This window comes from Epinephelus fuscoguttatus, linkage group LG9, assembly GCF_011397635.1.
Source record: "Epinephelus fuscoguttatus linkage group LG9, E.fuscoguttatus.final_Chr_v1".
In the NCBI taxonomy this organism is placed as follows: Eukaryota; Metazoa; Chordata; class Actinopteri; order Perciformes; family Serranidae; genus Epinephelus; species Epinephelus fuscoguttatus.
In genome coordinates this window covers 28,865,596-28,881,143 of record NC_064760.1, presented here as the reverse complement: position 1 = coordinate 28,881,143, position 15,548 = coordinate 28,865,596, and the positions used below count along the sequence as shown (strand labels likewise).

General features: G+C 41.0%; 1 protein-coding gene across 1 annotated transcript in view; it reads left to right on the top strand.

Moving 5' to 3' along the window:
- The first annotated feature begins 631 nt into the window (after nucleotides 1–631).
- Nucleotides 632–15,548, top strand: part of neurl1b (neuralized E3 ubiquitin protein ligase 1B) — a 36,410-nt gene continuing 21,493 nt past the window's right edge. Inside the window, exon 1 of the mRNA XM_049586560.1 lies at nucleotides 632–869. Coding sequence (XP_049442517.1) covers nucleotides 761–869 — 109 coding nt within the window. The 5' untranslated portion in view covers nucleotides 632–760. The remainder of the gene's footprint in view (nucleotides 870–15,548) is intronic.

Below are 15,548 nucleotides of genomic sequence, written 5' to 3'. Positions count from 1 at the left end.
CAAAATAGGGTACCAGTGCGCTTGAGCTTGTCAACAAAAAGAATTTTAAATTTTGAATTTTATTAGCACACAAGATGTGATTAAACACAAGTATATAAAAATAAACATGGCAGGGATTGTGCAGCAGGAGAGGTAAGATGGTGAAAACCTCCCCTCTTGAATTTCAAATCTATTCTATTACAAATAATATCTCCTAAACAATAGAATATAATGATAATAAATGAAACAGACACATGCACATGACACATAAACATATTAGTAAGTCAATTTTGGACATTTCTATTTTAGTCTCAGTCAGAGCTGAATGCGTTACAGGAGCATATAACAGAACCCAAACATCAGTGCTCCCGCTTGGCACGCTGACCCCTCTCAAGGACAGGAATGTTAACATGCACACCCACACTAGACACTGCGGTGTGGGCTGTAACAAACAGCTCATGTCAAGTGTATATCTAACGGTCGGCGCACACACACACACACACACACACACACACACACACACACACACACATTTCCTCATGTGCCAACGTCCTTCCCTCTCGGGTTGGATTTTATTGGACAGAATAAAGAGATAACAAAAGCCACGTGCTCTTGTTTACATATCTTCAAATTTCAGGCGGGCTGTGGTCTCGTTAGGAATATAACTGTTCTCTGACTCACACTACAGAGAGACCACCAACAAGAAGAGACCAGATGGCCAGACCTTAACCTTACTTTAGTGAACTTCATTTACTTATTCTTGAAACAGAGAAGTTATTGAATGGGAAACAAGATGGGAAACAACCAGTCGTCAAACACCTGCATTCCTTTTGGTGTGTGCAGTTTGCCTCAATCCAACAGAGAAAAGAAACTTCACCACAGCACAGAGGGTAAGCAAGACTCTTTACCGACTTCACACCTTTTGTGTTCTGTCTGACTTGACTGTCTAATGTTTAACTTGAATCTGTTAGATATTATCTAAAAATAACAGAGACATTTCTGGGCTAATCCAAATGTGCATTTAGTGGTTTTTGTAACCTTAAACAAACTATTAGAGGGATACTGAATCATTTATTGCATCATACATACTCTAACCTATTGTATACTCTATAATACAATGAATGACATTATTATAATTTCCAGAACTTTTTCAAAGTGTAGGCTTTATTTAAATACTTTCTGTTTGTAAAAAAAAAAGGCAAGACTGATTTTTTTAATCTCTAATATGTCACACACTGCTGCTACTATCACATTATACCATTAGTGCAGCTGTTGACAAAATTTATTGCTCAAATATCTGATCCTGAGCCAGCGCGTGAGCTGTTTTTACCACATGTCTCATTAATTAAACTTTATTTGTTGTTTTAGACAGACAGGAAATGCCTGTCGCTCAGTCACCGCTGTACTGAGCCCTGAGAGGCTGAGAGAAGTTCACAGGGGCCTCAGCTCGGGTGATATCATTGCTTTCCCATACCCCTGCTGGGTGATGGGAAAAAAAGACAAAATGATTGTGAGAATAGAAAAGGAAGTCACTGGAGAAGAACCAATGTGATCCAGAGGAAGGAAAACAAACAGTTTCAGTACCTTTTCAAACCTTTGGACGGCCCCTTACTATCTGTTTCCTCCTTGTTACTCTATTTATTCCTGCCTCTGGTCAATCCACATTGTTGTCCTTGTTCAGATATGGTTTGTGGTGCTCTTTTTTTCTGATGTTATAAATCATTAATTAAGAAATCAATAGAGGAAGTGGTGGAGGGGGTGGTGCAGAAAATGAGACAATGGGCTCCTGGGTACAGATATGCTAAAGGCCCCTCCTCCTCTCCTACATAGGCGTAAAACATGTAGACTTTGTGGTAGATATGCATCTTTTTGTGGTTTTGTGTCTCTTTGTAATAATTGTGTCTCTTTGTGGTTGCTCTGTCCCTTATGTACTTATTTTGTGTATCTTTGAAGTTCCTTTCCATCTCTTAGTGGTCTTTTTGTGGTCAGTTTGAGTCTCTGCCCGGTCAGCACATGTTGATTTGAGTGACACTGTGCAGGTAAAGGCCAGGGGTGGCCCTGACACTTTTTTTTGACACAAAATGACCAAAACAATACAAAATTACCCCAAAAGATTTAAACTTACCTCAAAGAGACACAATAACACATAACACACATAACAACCACAAAATGACTACAAACAGACAATAAACAACTAAAAGAGACACAAAATTATCTCAAAGAGACACAAAACAACCACAAGGAGACGCAAAACAAACACAAGCAGACACAAAATGACTACAAAGCGACATAAAATGACCAAAAGAGACACAAAATTATCTCAAAGAGCCACAAAATGACTATTAAAGGACACAAAACAACCACAAAAAGACACTATAACAAGACACAAAACAACCACAAGGAGACACAAAATGACTACAAAGTGACACAAAAGAAACACAAAATTATTTCAAAGAGCTACAAAATGTCTATAAAAAGACACTAAACAACCACAAGGAGACCCAAAATGACTACAAAGTGACACAAAATGATCAAACAAGACACAAAATTATCTCAAAGATCCACAAAATGACTATAAAAGGACACAAAACAACCACAAGGAGACACAAAATGTCTATAAAAGGACACAAAAAGACACAAAATAACTATAAATAGACACAAAATAACCACAAGGAGACACAAAATGAATAAAGGGACACAAAACAACAACGCAGAGACACAAAATGACTGCAAAGTGACACATAATGATCAAACAAAGCACAAAATGATCTCAAAGAGACACAGAATGTCTATAAAAGGACAAAACAACCACAAGGAGACACAAAAAGACCACAAAGTGACACAAAAGAAACACAAAATTATTTCAAAGAGCTACAAAATGTCTATAAAAGGACACAAAACAACCACAAGGAGACCCAAAATGACTACAAAGTGACACAAAACAACTGAAAAAGACACTAAATTATCTCAAAGACACACAAAACCACAAAAAGATTCATAATGACCACAGTAGACTGACATGATGGGAGTCATTGTTTTCATACATACCAATATGCGTCACTAGGTGGCGCCACCACATTACACTGATGTCCCAAAGTGGGGGAGGGCCATTGGAGAGCTCAGCACTTAATGATCTGACTTTGGCAAGAAAAGGGATGAGTTCATTGGATTATTGTAGCCAAGCTAAGCTACATCTTTCATCATTTTGTTCCACTGTATTAGATCACTGCATAAAACAGTAAACATTGTGTCTATTCAAACATCCAGTGGGCAAATGTAAACTCACATGGTGTTAGGCAACAGAGCTATAAGACATGTTTACGCTGTGGTTTAGTGGAAGCAGTTGCTCATGCCTTGTTGCCTCCAGGAGCAGGTGTGGTTGTGTACTGTCTGCTTAGATCTGTTCCTATGTTTAAAGCTACAGCAGGGTCTGTCTTTGAGGAGGACTAGTTATTACTGTGTACGTTAGAGCCCTCAGCTCTTCAACATGATGTCAGCAGACGACCTGATACCATCTGATAGAATGAGTGTGAGTAAGGAGGATTAGAGCGGAGAGAAGAGTTAGCAGAGTATAGAATTACAGGTCAGACGTTATCTTTCACACAAGGATCCATCATCATGACTGCTTCATCATGCTGTTTGCAGATTACATCTATGCTCAGTTATCTACAGCTGTATGCTGCGTAAAGTCTCTATTACACACATCTATATGCCTGGAAAGTAACAACAAAAAGAAAGTGTCCTGTGTGTGCGACCTCGGCCATTTCTCTCACATGTGATGAAGCTCTTGGGTGGCATAAGGGGAGGCAGTTAAACATTCAGCACCATCTTAATTATTCAGGACTGCTCGACGGCGTGCATGTGTGTGTAAGTGTGTGAGAGTTTTTGTGGGTCTGTGAAAGAGAGAGGAAGAGACAAAAGAGAAAGAAAATGAGACATCATTATATTGGTAACATTCAATGGACATATATCACCTATTAATTATTTGTACCGATGGGGAATCTGTCTGTTGAATCAAAGGTCATGGCAGTCGATCAGCATGACATCTAAATACCCCAAACCCAAAGACTTTCAGATTACAGTGACATAAGATTGTTTTCTGACTATTGATTTCAGCCCTTATTATCATAGTCTACCCAAACCCACTCCTATATTCGGCATTGCTGACAATGCACTGCACGAAAATCACCCTCCATCTTCCATTAGCTGTGGAGAATAGCAGTTCAGAGTCACTCATCTGATCCGACCTGATCTGTTTGCAGCTTAAAGGCTGGCGGCCAACCCCGTGTCTCCCTTATTGCGTTCTCATCTCCCTCCTCTGAAGTTCCAGTCCAATAATGGTTCCTCCCTGTTGTACGCCTCGTCTTGTCTCCCCACTTCCAAACAGGGGAGAGGGTTTTGGCATCCCTAAAACTGTAAGCCGGATGCTCCCTATAAAACTTGGCCTAATGCGTGGAAGCATCTGAAAATGCTATTATAGAGACAGAAGAACAATTGCTGACGAACGCATCTTGTCAATATCGTCTCTTTGACCTGTCCACTACTTAACCCTGGTAGATTTCCCAAGGGTTAGTATTATCTTCACTAATTTTAACAGTCATTAAAACTGTGTTTGATTGCTGTGCTTCAGAAACTCACAGTTAATACTGTCCAGCATCGACCAATATGTGGGCTCAGCATGCAACCTGATTTTCCCTTGTTTACAGAGTGGGCGTGCAGCAGGCAAACCCAGTGATGCTACTGGTCCCTTGTCCTCATCTACAGAGGAACAGAACACTTGAGAAAGCATTTAAAAAACAGCCTGTCTTTACTGTTATTCAATGCCCATTTGATAGGGTTATTATATTTGTATATATGGTATTGGCTAATTTTAAGAAAGTGCATATAGTGCTGCTAATTGTATTTCTGGTGAAATGATCTCAGTGTGCACATTCACATAATTCTGGTCACTGATATAAAATTTTCATACCGCTTCATCACTAATTCAAATGCAAAGACAAGACGAAGCTGGAGGCCGCTAGAGATGACAACGGACGTGCAGCATTTTTGCCTCTGTATTGCGTCTTGTTGTAAATAATCCTCCGGGATATTAGATACACTTTAGGAAAGGAAGTTCTCATATTTACAAGTTCCCAAAATAGCCCCGTCACCCAGCACTCTCAGTATATCAGTGTCCTGCCCAAAGCGGGGGCCCCGCAGAAGTTTCCCACATGTGTCATAGGCCAATGTCATGACAAGAGAGCGAGGGAGAGAGGAGGAAGAGGGCCAGGGACTGGGAAGGAGGCGAGATTAGCTTTAAGGAGAGGGAAAGAAAATAATGAGTAAGATAAATATAAGCTCATGTTAGAAGGAGACAGGGGTGAAGACAAAGGGCGTGGATGGTGGGTGACTTCAGCGGAGGGACGTGGAGAGCAGGAAAGGGGGCACAGATGGGCGGAAGCACTCAGCAGTGTAAAAGTGCTAAAGGTGAACTGAGTGTCTGTGAAATTGACCCCCATGTTTCCCCTCCTCATATCAAACACGAGGGTTATGTAACGGGGTGTTTATGGCCCCCACAGCTTTGTCTTTCATCTCGCTGATGACGGATTTCTGAGCTGTAATCCCTACCTGTTGCTCTGCCCAGTTGTTTACCTGTTTGAACATATTAGCTGCATACTGTACATTGTAACATCTCAAATGTGTCCTGGACATGAGATCAGCTTACAGAGCTCCTATTGGTTCACCGCCCTTACGTGACAGTTGTCTTTGATGTCTGGTATGCAGTCCGTCTAAGGAGCAGGTCTCCAGATAGCGCCTAGTGTCCAATCCAACACATTGGTACATTCTGACAGCACAGGAATTATCAGTTATACTTGATGTCACTTACTGGCAAACCCCTCGTCTCAGGCCTTAGATTAAAGTCTCCCTCCACTCAAAAATGTGTTGAGTGAGTATTGTTACTTCACGTAGTTATTTGACCCATGCTGTGAAGAATGATGTATGAGCAGAGTTTGACAACAGACGCCGGTTTTCACATTCAACTGCTGAAATGGGAAAGTTATCTTGCTCTAAGACAGGTACCTACAAGCATGAAACTTGAGGCCTCCAGTGCACATGCAGTGAAAACAGACTTTTCATCTTTTAACCAGCAGATTAAGTATCTCAAAAATCTCATTTTTGTTCTCTTTGATGACACATACAGTATGGTGACAAGGGGTAATTGCAGTGCATTTGTTGGCACACTAAGGTTGAAACCAGGTTGACAGTGATACGAAGATGGACCCACAACCCTGGGTTTAAGTACGCTTGCAAGGAAATATCACAGGCGGGTCAAAAAAGCCCAAGTAAGTTATCAATAACTTACAGAAACATGTGCAATAGTCCACCTTCCCATCTTCCTGTCACTGTCTTTCTCTCAAACACGCTGTAGCACTCTGTCCTCGTCTCTGTTCTCAGTCTTGTCAATTGCGTCACTATAATGCATAAAGCCGGTGGTTTGAGTGGTTGATTGATGCATATTGCGGGTTGGGCGATGCAGATTGGCTCATATAAGATTCATATCAGCTCATCTGATGAGCCTGTCAGCTGGTGAGATCAAAGGGTTACCACAGCACAGACAGTGTGTGCATGTATGTATGTCTCAGTGTGTGAGAGTGGATTATTAATGACAGTGCGCTGCTTGTGATTTTTCCCAGGAATGTCGACAGACAGCCAGTTCAAATATTGCATTCGCTTTCATTAGTGGGAGATAGTAGGGCTGGGCAATGAATTGATATTATACTGATATTATGATTTCAGACTAGATATTGTCTTGATTTTTGATTTTGTAAGTGGTGTCTTTTATTGGTTTTAAAGGCATTGTAGTGAAGTGATGTAATTTTCTGAACTTACCAGACTGACTATTTGCCTTTACCCACTTATAGTCATTTTTTCCACAATACTGATGATAGTTAATCAAAAATCTCATCTTCACAATCTTCACAAGTGTCCTATAGTCAACCCTACAGTACTGTGGCAATATCAATGTATTTGGTCTAAAACAGGGGTAGGAAACCTGTGTCTCCAGAGCCACATGCAGCTCCTTAGAACAGTTTTATGTTCATATACCATTGTTGTAGGTCTAAAGTGATTCTCACATTCCTCAGTTGTACAAATGTGTAGCCTATACACCAAAATAAAAAAAATGTCTTAACATTTCATCAACTGAAATGTGCGTCATATGTCTACTGACTGGCACCTTTTCCTCTAAATTTTGCCAAACCTCAATAGCGGTTGCCAGTCTTGAATCTCCCTAGTTAGTCTAGCTATGAATTCCATATCCAAAAAAGGCAAAGTCTCACAGGAAAATACAGAATTTAATAGTGCACGGACATATTCATTTACTTTCACCACCACTGCAGAGCAGACACCTTGTGGTAAACATAATAAATGCTCATTAAGACTTGTAAGTAATGTTGATAGGATAATTTAGACATAACAGACTGTGTTTCCTTCATTATAAGGCTCAAATATGTTTTGTTTTATTATGACAGATTTTTAGTAATTTATCTATTTTGGTCAAACATGGCTCTTTTGATAGTAAAGGTTGTCGAACCCTGGTCTAAATATCACTAATTCATGAGCTTATATTTAGCTTACTCATCTTACTCAGCCCTAGGCCATGGGCTCAGTCACCACTGTGTTAAGTCATTCGGCAATAGATGGTGACTTGATCTTGAAAAAATGTTTGCATATTCACAGAGTAGATGGCAAGGGAGTTTATGCAATTTCAAACAGGGTAAATAAACTTTTTATTTGGAAAAACCATATCAGACACAATTCTTTTCCCAATAACGTGTCCTAAAACATGTCTCTAAAATCATAAAGACATTAAACACAAACATTCACAACATAGTGCTGGAAGCCACAAGTTACACTTTTTGGTTGGTTAAGAGTTGTTTGTTTATCCAAAAAAGGAGAAGAAGACAAAAGAAATAATTTTTGCAGTTTTCCAGTGAACTGATATCTTCCTCCCATTATTGTTCAGACTGAACAAGTTTCTGCCTTTACATATTTAGGCATCTGTGTGGACGCAGTTTTATCCTGTAGCGCAGATATGAATTATATTTGTAGCAAGGTACAACAACGCATTTCTTTCTTAGAAGATTGGGGTCATTTGGAGCAAACAAACAGATCCTGTTACTGCTTTTCCTGTCGATGATACGGAGTGTTAGGCAGTATGTTGTCTCTCTGTTCAGCTTAAAGCTAGACAGGCTAGAGTGCTGCGTATCTGCTCAGAGACTGTGGGTCAGAGGTTTGAGTTTAAGCCCTGTATACTAACAGAGTGTCGTCTCTGGCAGGTAATATTAATTCCTCTCATGTGTTATTTGAAGAATATCAGCTTTTGCCATCACACAGAGGATTTTGAGTCCCACAGGCTCCATTGAACTCTTTTGCTCCTCAACCTGTCAACCTATTAGATCAAGGCCCAATCCCAATACCCCCCCTTGTCCACTACCCCTTAGCCCTTGCCCACTGCCCCTTGGCCCTTGCCCACTGCCCCTTGGCCCTCAAAATGAAGCAATAGGGGTAGGGGATGAAATCTTTTCCTTAGGAATTGGGACACCACTCACTACGTCACTGCGTCAGTTGCGTTCACACATACGTAACTATTTCAAACAGGAAGCCGCAAGCCATCTACATTTACAACCGGCATCTACAATGGAGCCACCATTACGCTTGCTACTAACGTATCATTAGAGTAATAAGATATGTACAACAGGGGACTTCTGCTAGCTAGCTAGCTAGCTAACCAGCTAACATTATGAGGCAGCATAGTTATACTAGCTGCCGTGTTATCGTAATGTGAAAAATCTGACAATTTTGCAGAACAGGACAGATGACAGATGCCAGATAGTGCGAGCTAGCTAGGGGTCCATGTCATTGGTCTGACAGCCCATTGGTCCGACTGTCCGTGGTGCTGAACGGCTCCCAGCGGGCGTATTTCTATCTTGATGGTGCGCCGCGACCGGCTCTGGGTCAGCTGGGAAAGGCTTGAGGCGAAGCAGGCTCACAGCTTATGTGTTTGTCACTTTCTTTATCATTTTAACCCACACCATGATCTTTTCCTGACCCTAACCAAGTGGTTTTTGTGCCTAAACCTAACCAGACCTTAACCACAGGGCATCATGATGATTTCGAAACGGACTTTGGAACAATGGGTTTAATATGGTGGGAACAATGGGATGTCGGACCAATGGGCAGTTCCCGCTAGCTAGGTAACAAAGAACCTGACTATGGTAACGTTAGCTAGCTGGCTAGTTTTCTGTCAACTCCAATCTAGACATCGTGAATAGCATTAAAAATTGTTATACCATTCTCTACACAAATACACAGTTATTTGAAAACATTTTTACAAAAGTTCCATGTTTATTTGCAAAATTCTACTTACATGTATGAACTTTTTTCCCCGTCTCTTGCTCGGTGGTAGCCATGGCCACGTCTACCCCTCGCTGGCAAGTCAGTATCTGAAATCTCTCGCTCCAAAGGGCTAGTTTCATATCCACTACCCCTCGTTATGCCCCTTACCCCTACACGCAAAAAGGAACTGGGACATCCCTACTTCTCGCGGGAACGCACAAATCTAGGGGTAGGGCCAAGAGGTAGGGCTAAGGGGGGGTACTGGGACAGGCCCCAAGTATAGCTTCTAGTATAGTAAGTATAGCTTCCAGTGTACCTGAGTGGAACACTGAGTGTAAAAGGAATGATTGATATGTTGCACTACATCCACCTTTTGTAACTTCTAGTGTGATTTGTAGTGCTTTTAGTTAAATGTTTTGTATTTATGTGTATTTATGTTAAATAGTTGACATCTTGGGACGCAAGACAAATTTCAGATTTAATCAGTTTAATCTCTTTCTCTGACTGCTTTTATTCCAAAGTTCAGTTTACCTTGAATGAGTCAGAGCAGCACAGGTTTATCATCAAAAACAAAAATTTAGAAATTCTCAAAAATACTATTTAATGTCCCTTTATAGCTAATAAAATAAACAGTTATGTTCGTGTTAATGTGCGCTACAACTGAACTGGGTCAGCCAAAACAAGCATATCTGAATCACAGGAAAACAGAGGGAGAGTGGTCCTTTGCTGCTGATCTGTCTCTGCTTCCTGGTTCAGCTGCAGCCGCGGGGCCACAAATCCATCATGAGGAAGAGCTGTCTCTCCCTGTGCTCTTATCTTCTTATTCATAGTCTGGAAATCTAATGATAAGAAGGGAACACGGCTAATAATCTCCCTCTGTCCCCTCGTTTTCTGAAAATTTCCTCTATTTGAACATCAATCTTTCCATCAGTGGCAGTAATAGTCATAAGATCAGGAAGCAAACAGACCATTTTTATTTGACCTGAATCTTGGGGATGGAGGAAAGAAATGAACATGATCTAGTTTCATTTGCAAAATTTAATAGACTCATACAGATGTGTCGCATGTACATCTCACTCCCGTGCTGTCAGACTGTGTGACAGTGATCAGCAATCCTGAAGTGATACCTTAGATGGCAGGAAAGAAGAAAGCCGGCATGTGCTCAGTGAAGGGCATCCGTCCAGAACAGAGTGATGCAGCTAGCAGACGAGTTGGTACACACCTCAGCTTCAAGCTGCTCCATGGGAACTGGGGATGGATGGCAGCTGTTTCCCTGGAGACCTGGGACAAACAGGACCTGCTCTCTAATTACCTACGCCCACCTGGGTCAACAGTGAGGCAGGGAGCACACCTCAGCTCGAGACCCTTAGCACAGAAACAACTAATGTCTCCGTGAGTTTAAGCTGCTACTTTTGTTCTGAAATAGCTGTAGGAGAAAGAAGCATAATGGCAGCTAAGGACATGAAGGCCGGACAGGAAACGACACAGGCACTTGGGATACAATGCTGGCAGGACTATAGAGCAAAGCTGACAGGTAAATTTGAAAAATGTTTAAAAATAAGTGCTTAAATTGCTCTCTTGCTGCAGACAGGAGGTAGCAGGACTGTTTGTCCCCTTCCCTGCGTGATAGATCTCGGGTTTGCAACAAAAACTAGCAAGTCCTGAACATGTGAGTGACACTATGTCAGCTAATTAAACCCCAGTGTGGCTTCCCCTGTTCAAGTCAAAGGACATGATTGTTGGCATGCTACATGAAGCGAGACAACGCTGTCCGCCCTCATTAAAGCCGATGCAAAGAGAGTTGAAGGCCTTGAAATCGCCCTTGACACCAAAAGAACAGCACGTTATTACCGGACCTAGCCGGTGCACTGCTGCTAGTGGCTTAAATGTCTTTTATGACAGTTGACTCATGCACCCAGAGCTCTGGAAAGAGAGGCTTGACTTGTGTCCCCCTAGAGTGTCAATTATATGTCCTTCATAATGATGCACAGTGCAGAGGAGAACAAAAACTGCTTTGTGCTTCAGCCTCTGTTTTAGTTTGCTCATTTGTTTCTGATCTGCTGAGTCTGTTTTTTGGAGGTGAGCCACGGTTAGAGTGCAGACACTGTGACGGTATCATGAAAATAATAAGCATCTATCATCAGCCGGTGAAACCAAAGGGAGCTATATTATTTTGATAACACAGAATGCTCAGACGCCAGTAAATTCGTGCATTGACAAGAGCAACAAAATTACTTCCATGACCTTTGACATGTGCAGACCAGGACTGTTTGTCCAGTCTGATTTTTCTGCCTTCTATGGGAAATTTGGAGCTGGACAGCCTCATAATCTCCAGGGAGGGGCAGAAAGGGGGCAACTGGTAGAAAAACATTCAACAGGAAAGCTGAGGTAGCAAAAGGTTACCCTATATACAGCGAAGGTCTGTCTTACTGTTTCTGGCCACCAACTGCAGAGGAATGGAAAGAGGTTTGGAAGGAAATATGCTATTATGTAACGCAGTACCTGGAGCTCTCTGCTATCCCTATATGCCCTTTCCTTTGGGACTGTGAGACAAAACGGGCACACACTAATGGTCAGTATATAATATGACAGCTGCTGGCTGTTGTTCTTGAACTTCTTTCACTTCGTGGAAACACTGGAATCTTTTTTCGAACCGAGAGTTTGCCCAAGCTTGTTGTCGAAAGTGGGCTTAGATGTCTTTCTTAGCGGACTGAGTGACTGCGCTGGGTAATAATAGCAGAAGTATTTCGTGTCATAACCCCTGGGCCTTCAGTGGGTCGCTGAACCCTTCACGGCCAAGGTCTACGTCACCATGGGAGCCAGCTGTGTGTAAACATTTTGTTACCTCTAGCAACATGTACTCAAATCTGTCAAATCTGATATGTTGGAAACATGCCAAATTAAGCTTTACATCTTGTTCACGTACATATTTTTTATTTGTGAAAATATTCCATGATGCAATTTGAGGTTTACGAGGAAATGGCTTTCTTAACAAAATATGATTGTGTATGTTGGTTGAGTGTTTACTGGCTTTTAATTGCTTCTGTGTGTCTGGCGGTGTGGGTATTTTTAAAAAACACTTTTCGCCCTCACACTATTATGCAGCTCACAGTACAGTAAAAACCCAGTTCCACTTTTCAGGAACATTATCTAATAAACTGCTGCCTTAGCTCTGGTGAGAAATAATATAACATGATCAACACATAAAAAGAAACTGATTAAAATGTTCAAATGGTTGTAGCTGAAAAGCCCCAAACCGAGCTGCTCAGCGGTCCCCCAAAACCACTCTCGTTTCGCTAATGAGATTTTGGATTCCTTTCTTCCGAATATTTGAAAGTGACGCAATTTAGAGGTTGGAATTTGGGACCCTGAAGGCAAATTCTGACAAGCCTTAAAATGCCTGGGAAGCAATTTCCTTTTGAACTGTGTCATAAATTCTAATGATGTTAACAGGTTTAATTTGGAACCTCTTAACTATAGGTTTGTTGTTTAATACATACACCACAAGAATTCACTGCTTCCCTCCCCCTCATGCGCCCGACAGGGTTAATGCGAATATGGCAATTATGACTTTTTTTTTTACAACTGCGGTGCAGCAATGAAACGCTGTGGGTCAACAACATCCATCCCTTTTTAAAATATTATCCCACAAAAGCACACATTTATATAGTTATGCACACACCGACATGAAAGTCCTTCCATATTTACACACACCGCTCTTTATTTAGCGTTATATACCTCTCCTCTTTACAGGGCTTGCTTTTATTTTTATCTGTTTTTGAAGAACGATTAAAAATATATAGCTTTACCCTGTAAATTTTAATGCTCGACCAGAATGTCTATTTCTGGAGCATGCCTGACAGGCCAGCGTGAGTGAGCCTGCTGCTGTTTGTGTGGAGTCATGTTAAAAATGACAAAGACCTTGACATAGACACCCGTAAGACCTTCCTGTTCCTCTTTGGCCAGAGACCGGGCACCACTCAGAGCTATGATTAACCCTCTGACAACTGTATAATTCCATGAATTTTCCACTGCATCAAGCATGCTACTGTTCAGTCACTGCAGAAAAAGATGAAAGACAATGGAACAAATGAAGGTTGAATTCTTGCGTTTGTCCCTTTGGATCACAGTTATGATTGATTGCTCCATCTCGTTAAACAACAGAAAGAATTAGGGACATAATGGATTGTGCATGAGGGAATACCTTCTGTTTGCAGTAGACTTAAGCCACGCTTGTATCTGAAGCTACTGTGCAAGAGGCTGGAAGAAGCTGGCTATGTTGTTCTGGGCCAAGAGCATTTCCTGCATCTCCTTCGGTGGCGCATCCGCTCCTCATCCCAGAGAACACCGAGACAATAGAACAGATGGAGGAAGAACACTGTCCGTGCATCTGGTTAAATGCATTGAAAGGCCATTTTTAGCATGTCTCCCACTGACAGAGAGGCCTAAAACAACATTTTAGTGGAGCTGTGCCACTATTTCATGTTCCACCAGAGAAAACGGAAAACGTAGTTCTTTATAGCAAAGTGCAACATTGATTAACTGCCATTTCAGTGCGCTTTGAAATGCTTCATAACAGCTGAAAAGACGTTCAGATGAAACATTCTTTCAATGCCACCCCCCAGTTTCCAGTGTGTTAGCAGCGGGGTCATTTAATGTCAGGAGCTGACATGTTACGCAATGTCGTGATTTAGGCTCGTCCAATGGAAAATGAATCAGGAAATTCCTCATACAGCACTCAATATCCCTGTCCATTATCGTTACCATTATTAACAACCTGCCCACCAACAGGAAGATGTAAATCAGAACTCATAAAAGAAAATATTAATAAAAGAAAACAGAACTTATCCTGATGCCTTGACACAGACAGTATCTGTGATCTTCACTTGTGCTTTTTAGGTGTTAATGGGCAATAATGATACAGAAAGTTGAAACAAGAAAGTTCATCATTGACTTTGGAAATGATCCTTTGAGAGGAAAAAAAACCCTTTCACTTTCTAGCATCTAAACCGCATGTCATGGTCTTCCTCAGTGCATCAGTTTGCTCTGTTGTACTCAGCAGCTGAGCTACTGTTTCCCCATGACAACTGAACAAACTCCATCTACTGAGGAAGACCATGAGATGTGACTGAAAGCACAAGAGAAAGCTAGTAAGTGGACCTTGAGTTAAGTTTTTTGTTTCTGATGTTTCTTTCTCATTTTATCATATGGTAGCATGATGATATACTGTGTAATGTTCCCAGTTAAGATGGAGAAGAGGCATTTACGTATACTGTTAAGAGATAAAGATTACTTATTTATCAGCAGTTTTCTGCTTGCTGAGCGTAGTCAGTACTATTTTTGAGTATCTACATTGTTGTGGGGAGACACACAGCAGGTGTGATATCACAATGAAACATTGATTTATCTGATTTTATTGGGATCCCAATTAGGTGATGCACAACATCAGCTCCTCTTCCTGGGGTCTACACAGACAGACAAAACACTTACAGACAAAACAACCATGTAATATTAAAATCAGAAAAGTACCTCTTCAGTTGCCTACGTGCATGAAGACAATTATTTATTGCATCGCAACAAATTTTATGTTTAAATATGCAAATGAGGCACTATCTAATTAAAGGTATATTAAGCAGGATTGGCGATTAATTCTCATTTGGTGTTTTGCATATACTTAATATATTTGCTTTCTTTTCAGCGTTGTGTCTCTTGGATGCCTGCTGCTTATGGTCTGGCACCTGGTCACTAACTTGAAATCCTGACCTCACTAGAGTGCTGTGTGTGCAGCACACAGTGCACCCATAAATGTCCCGAACACAGAAAATAAGACGAAAATAAGAAAATACAGGCAGAAAAATACACCGCCACACACTTTCAGTGGATAATAAGTGATGATTGAGAGGGATTAATACTATTTTTCCAGAAAATCCTGCATAGTATGCCTTTAAATATGCTCATATTTGCACAGATATCCAGAACAGAAATCTGGACATTGGATAAAGCCAGGTTCAGACTTCTGGTTTCATTTTGTTGTTTTATTAGAGTCAAAGGTTTTTACAGAGGTAAATCTCTTTAGAATATACTGTCAACAGGAATAAAATAATGCTCAAAATAATAATAAAAATATTTTCACCATGTTTTTAGATTTTTTTTAAAAATATAAATCAGGCTATGAATGATATTTAAACAAA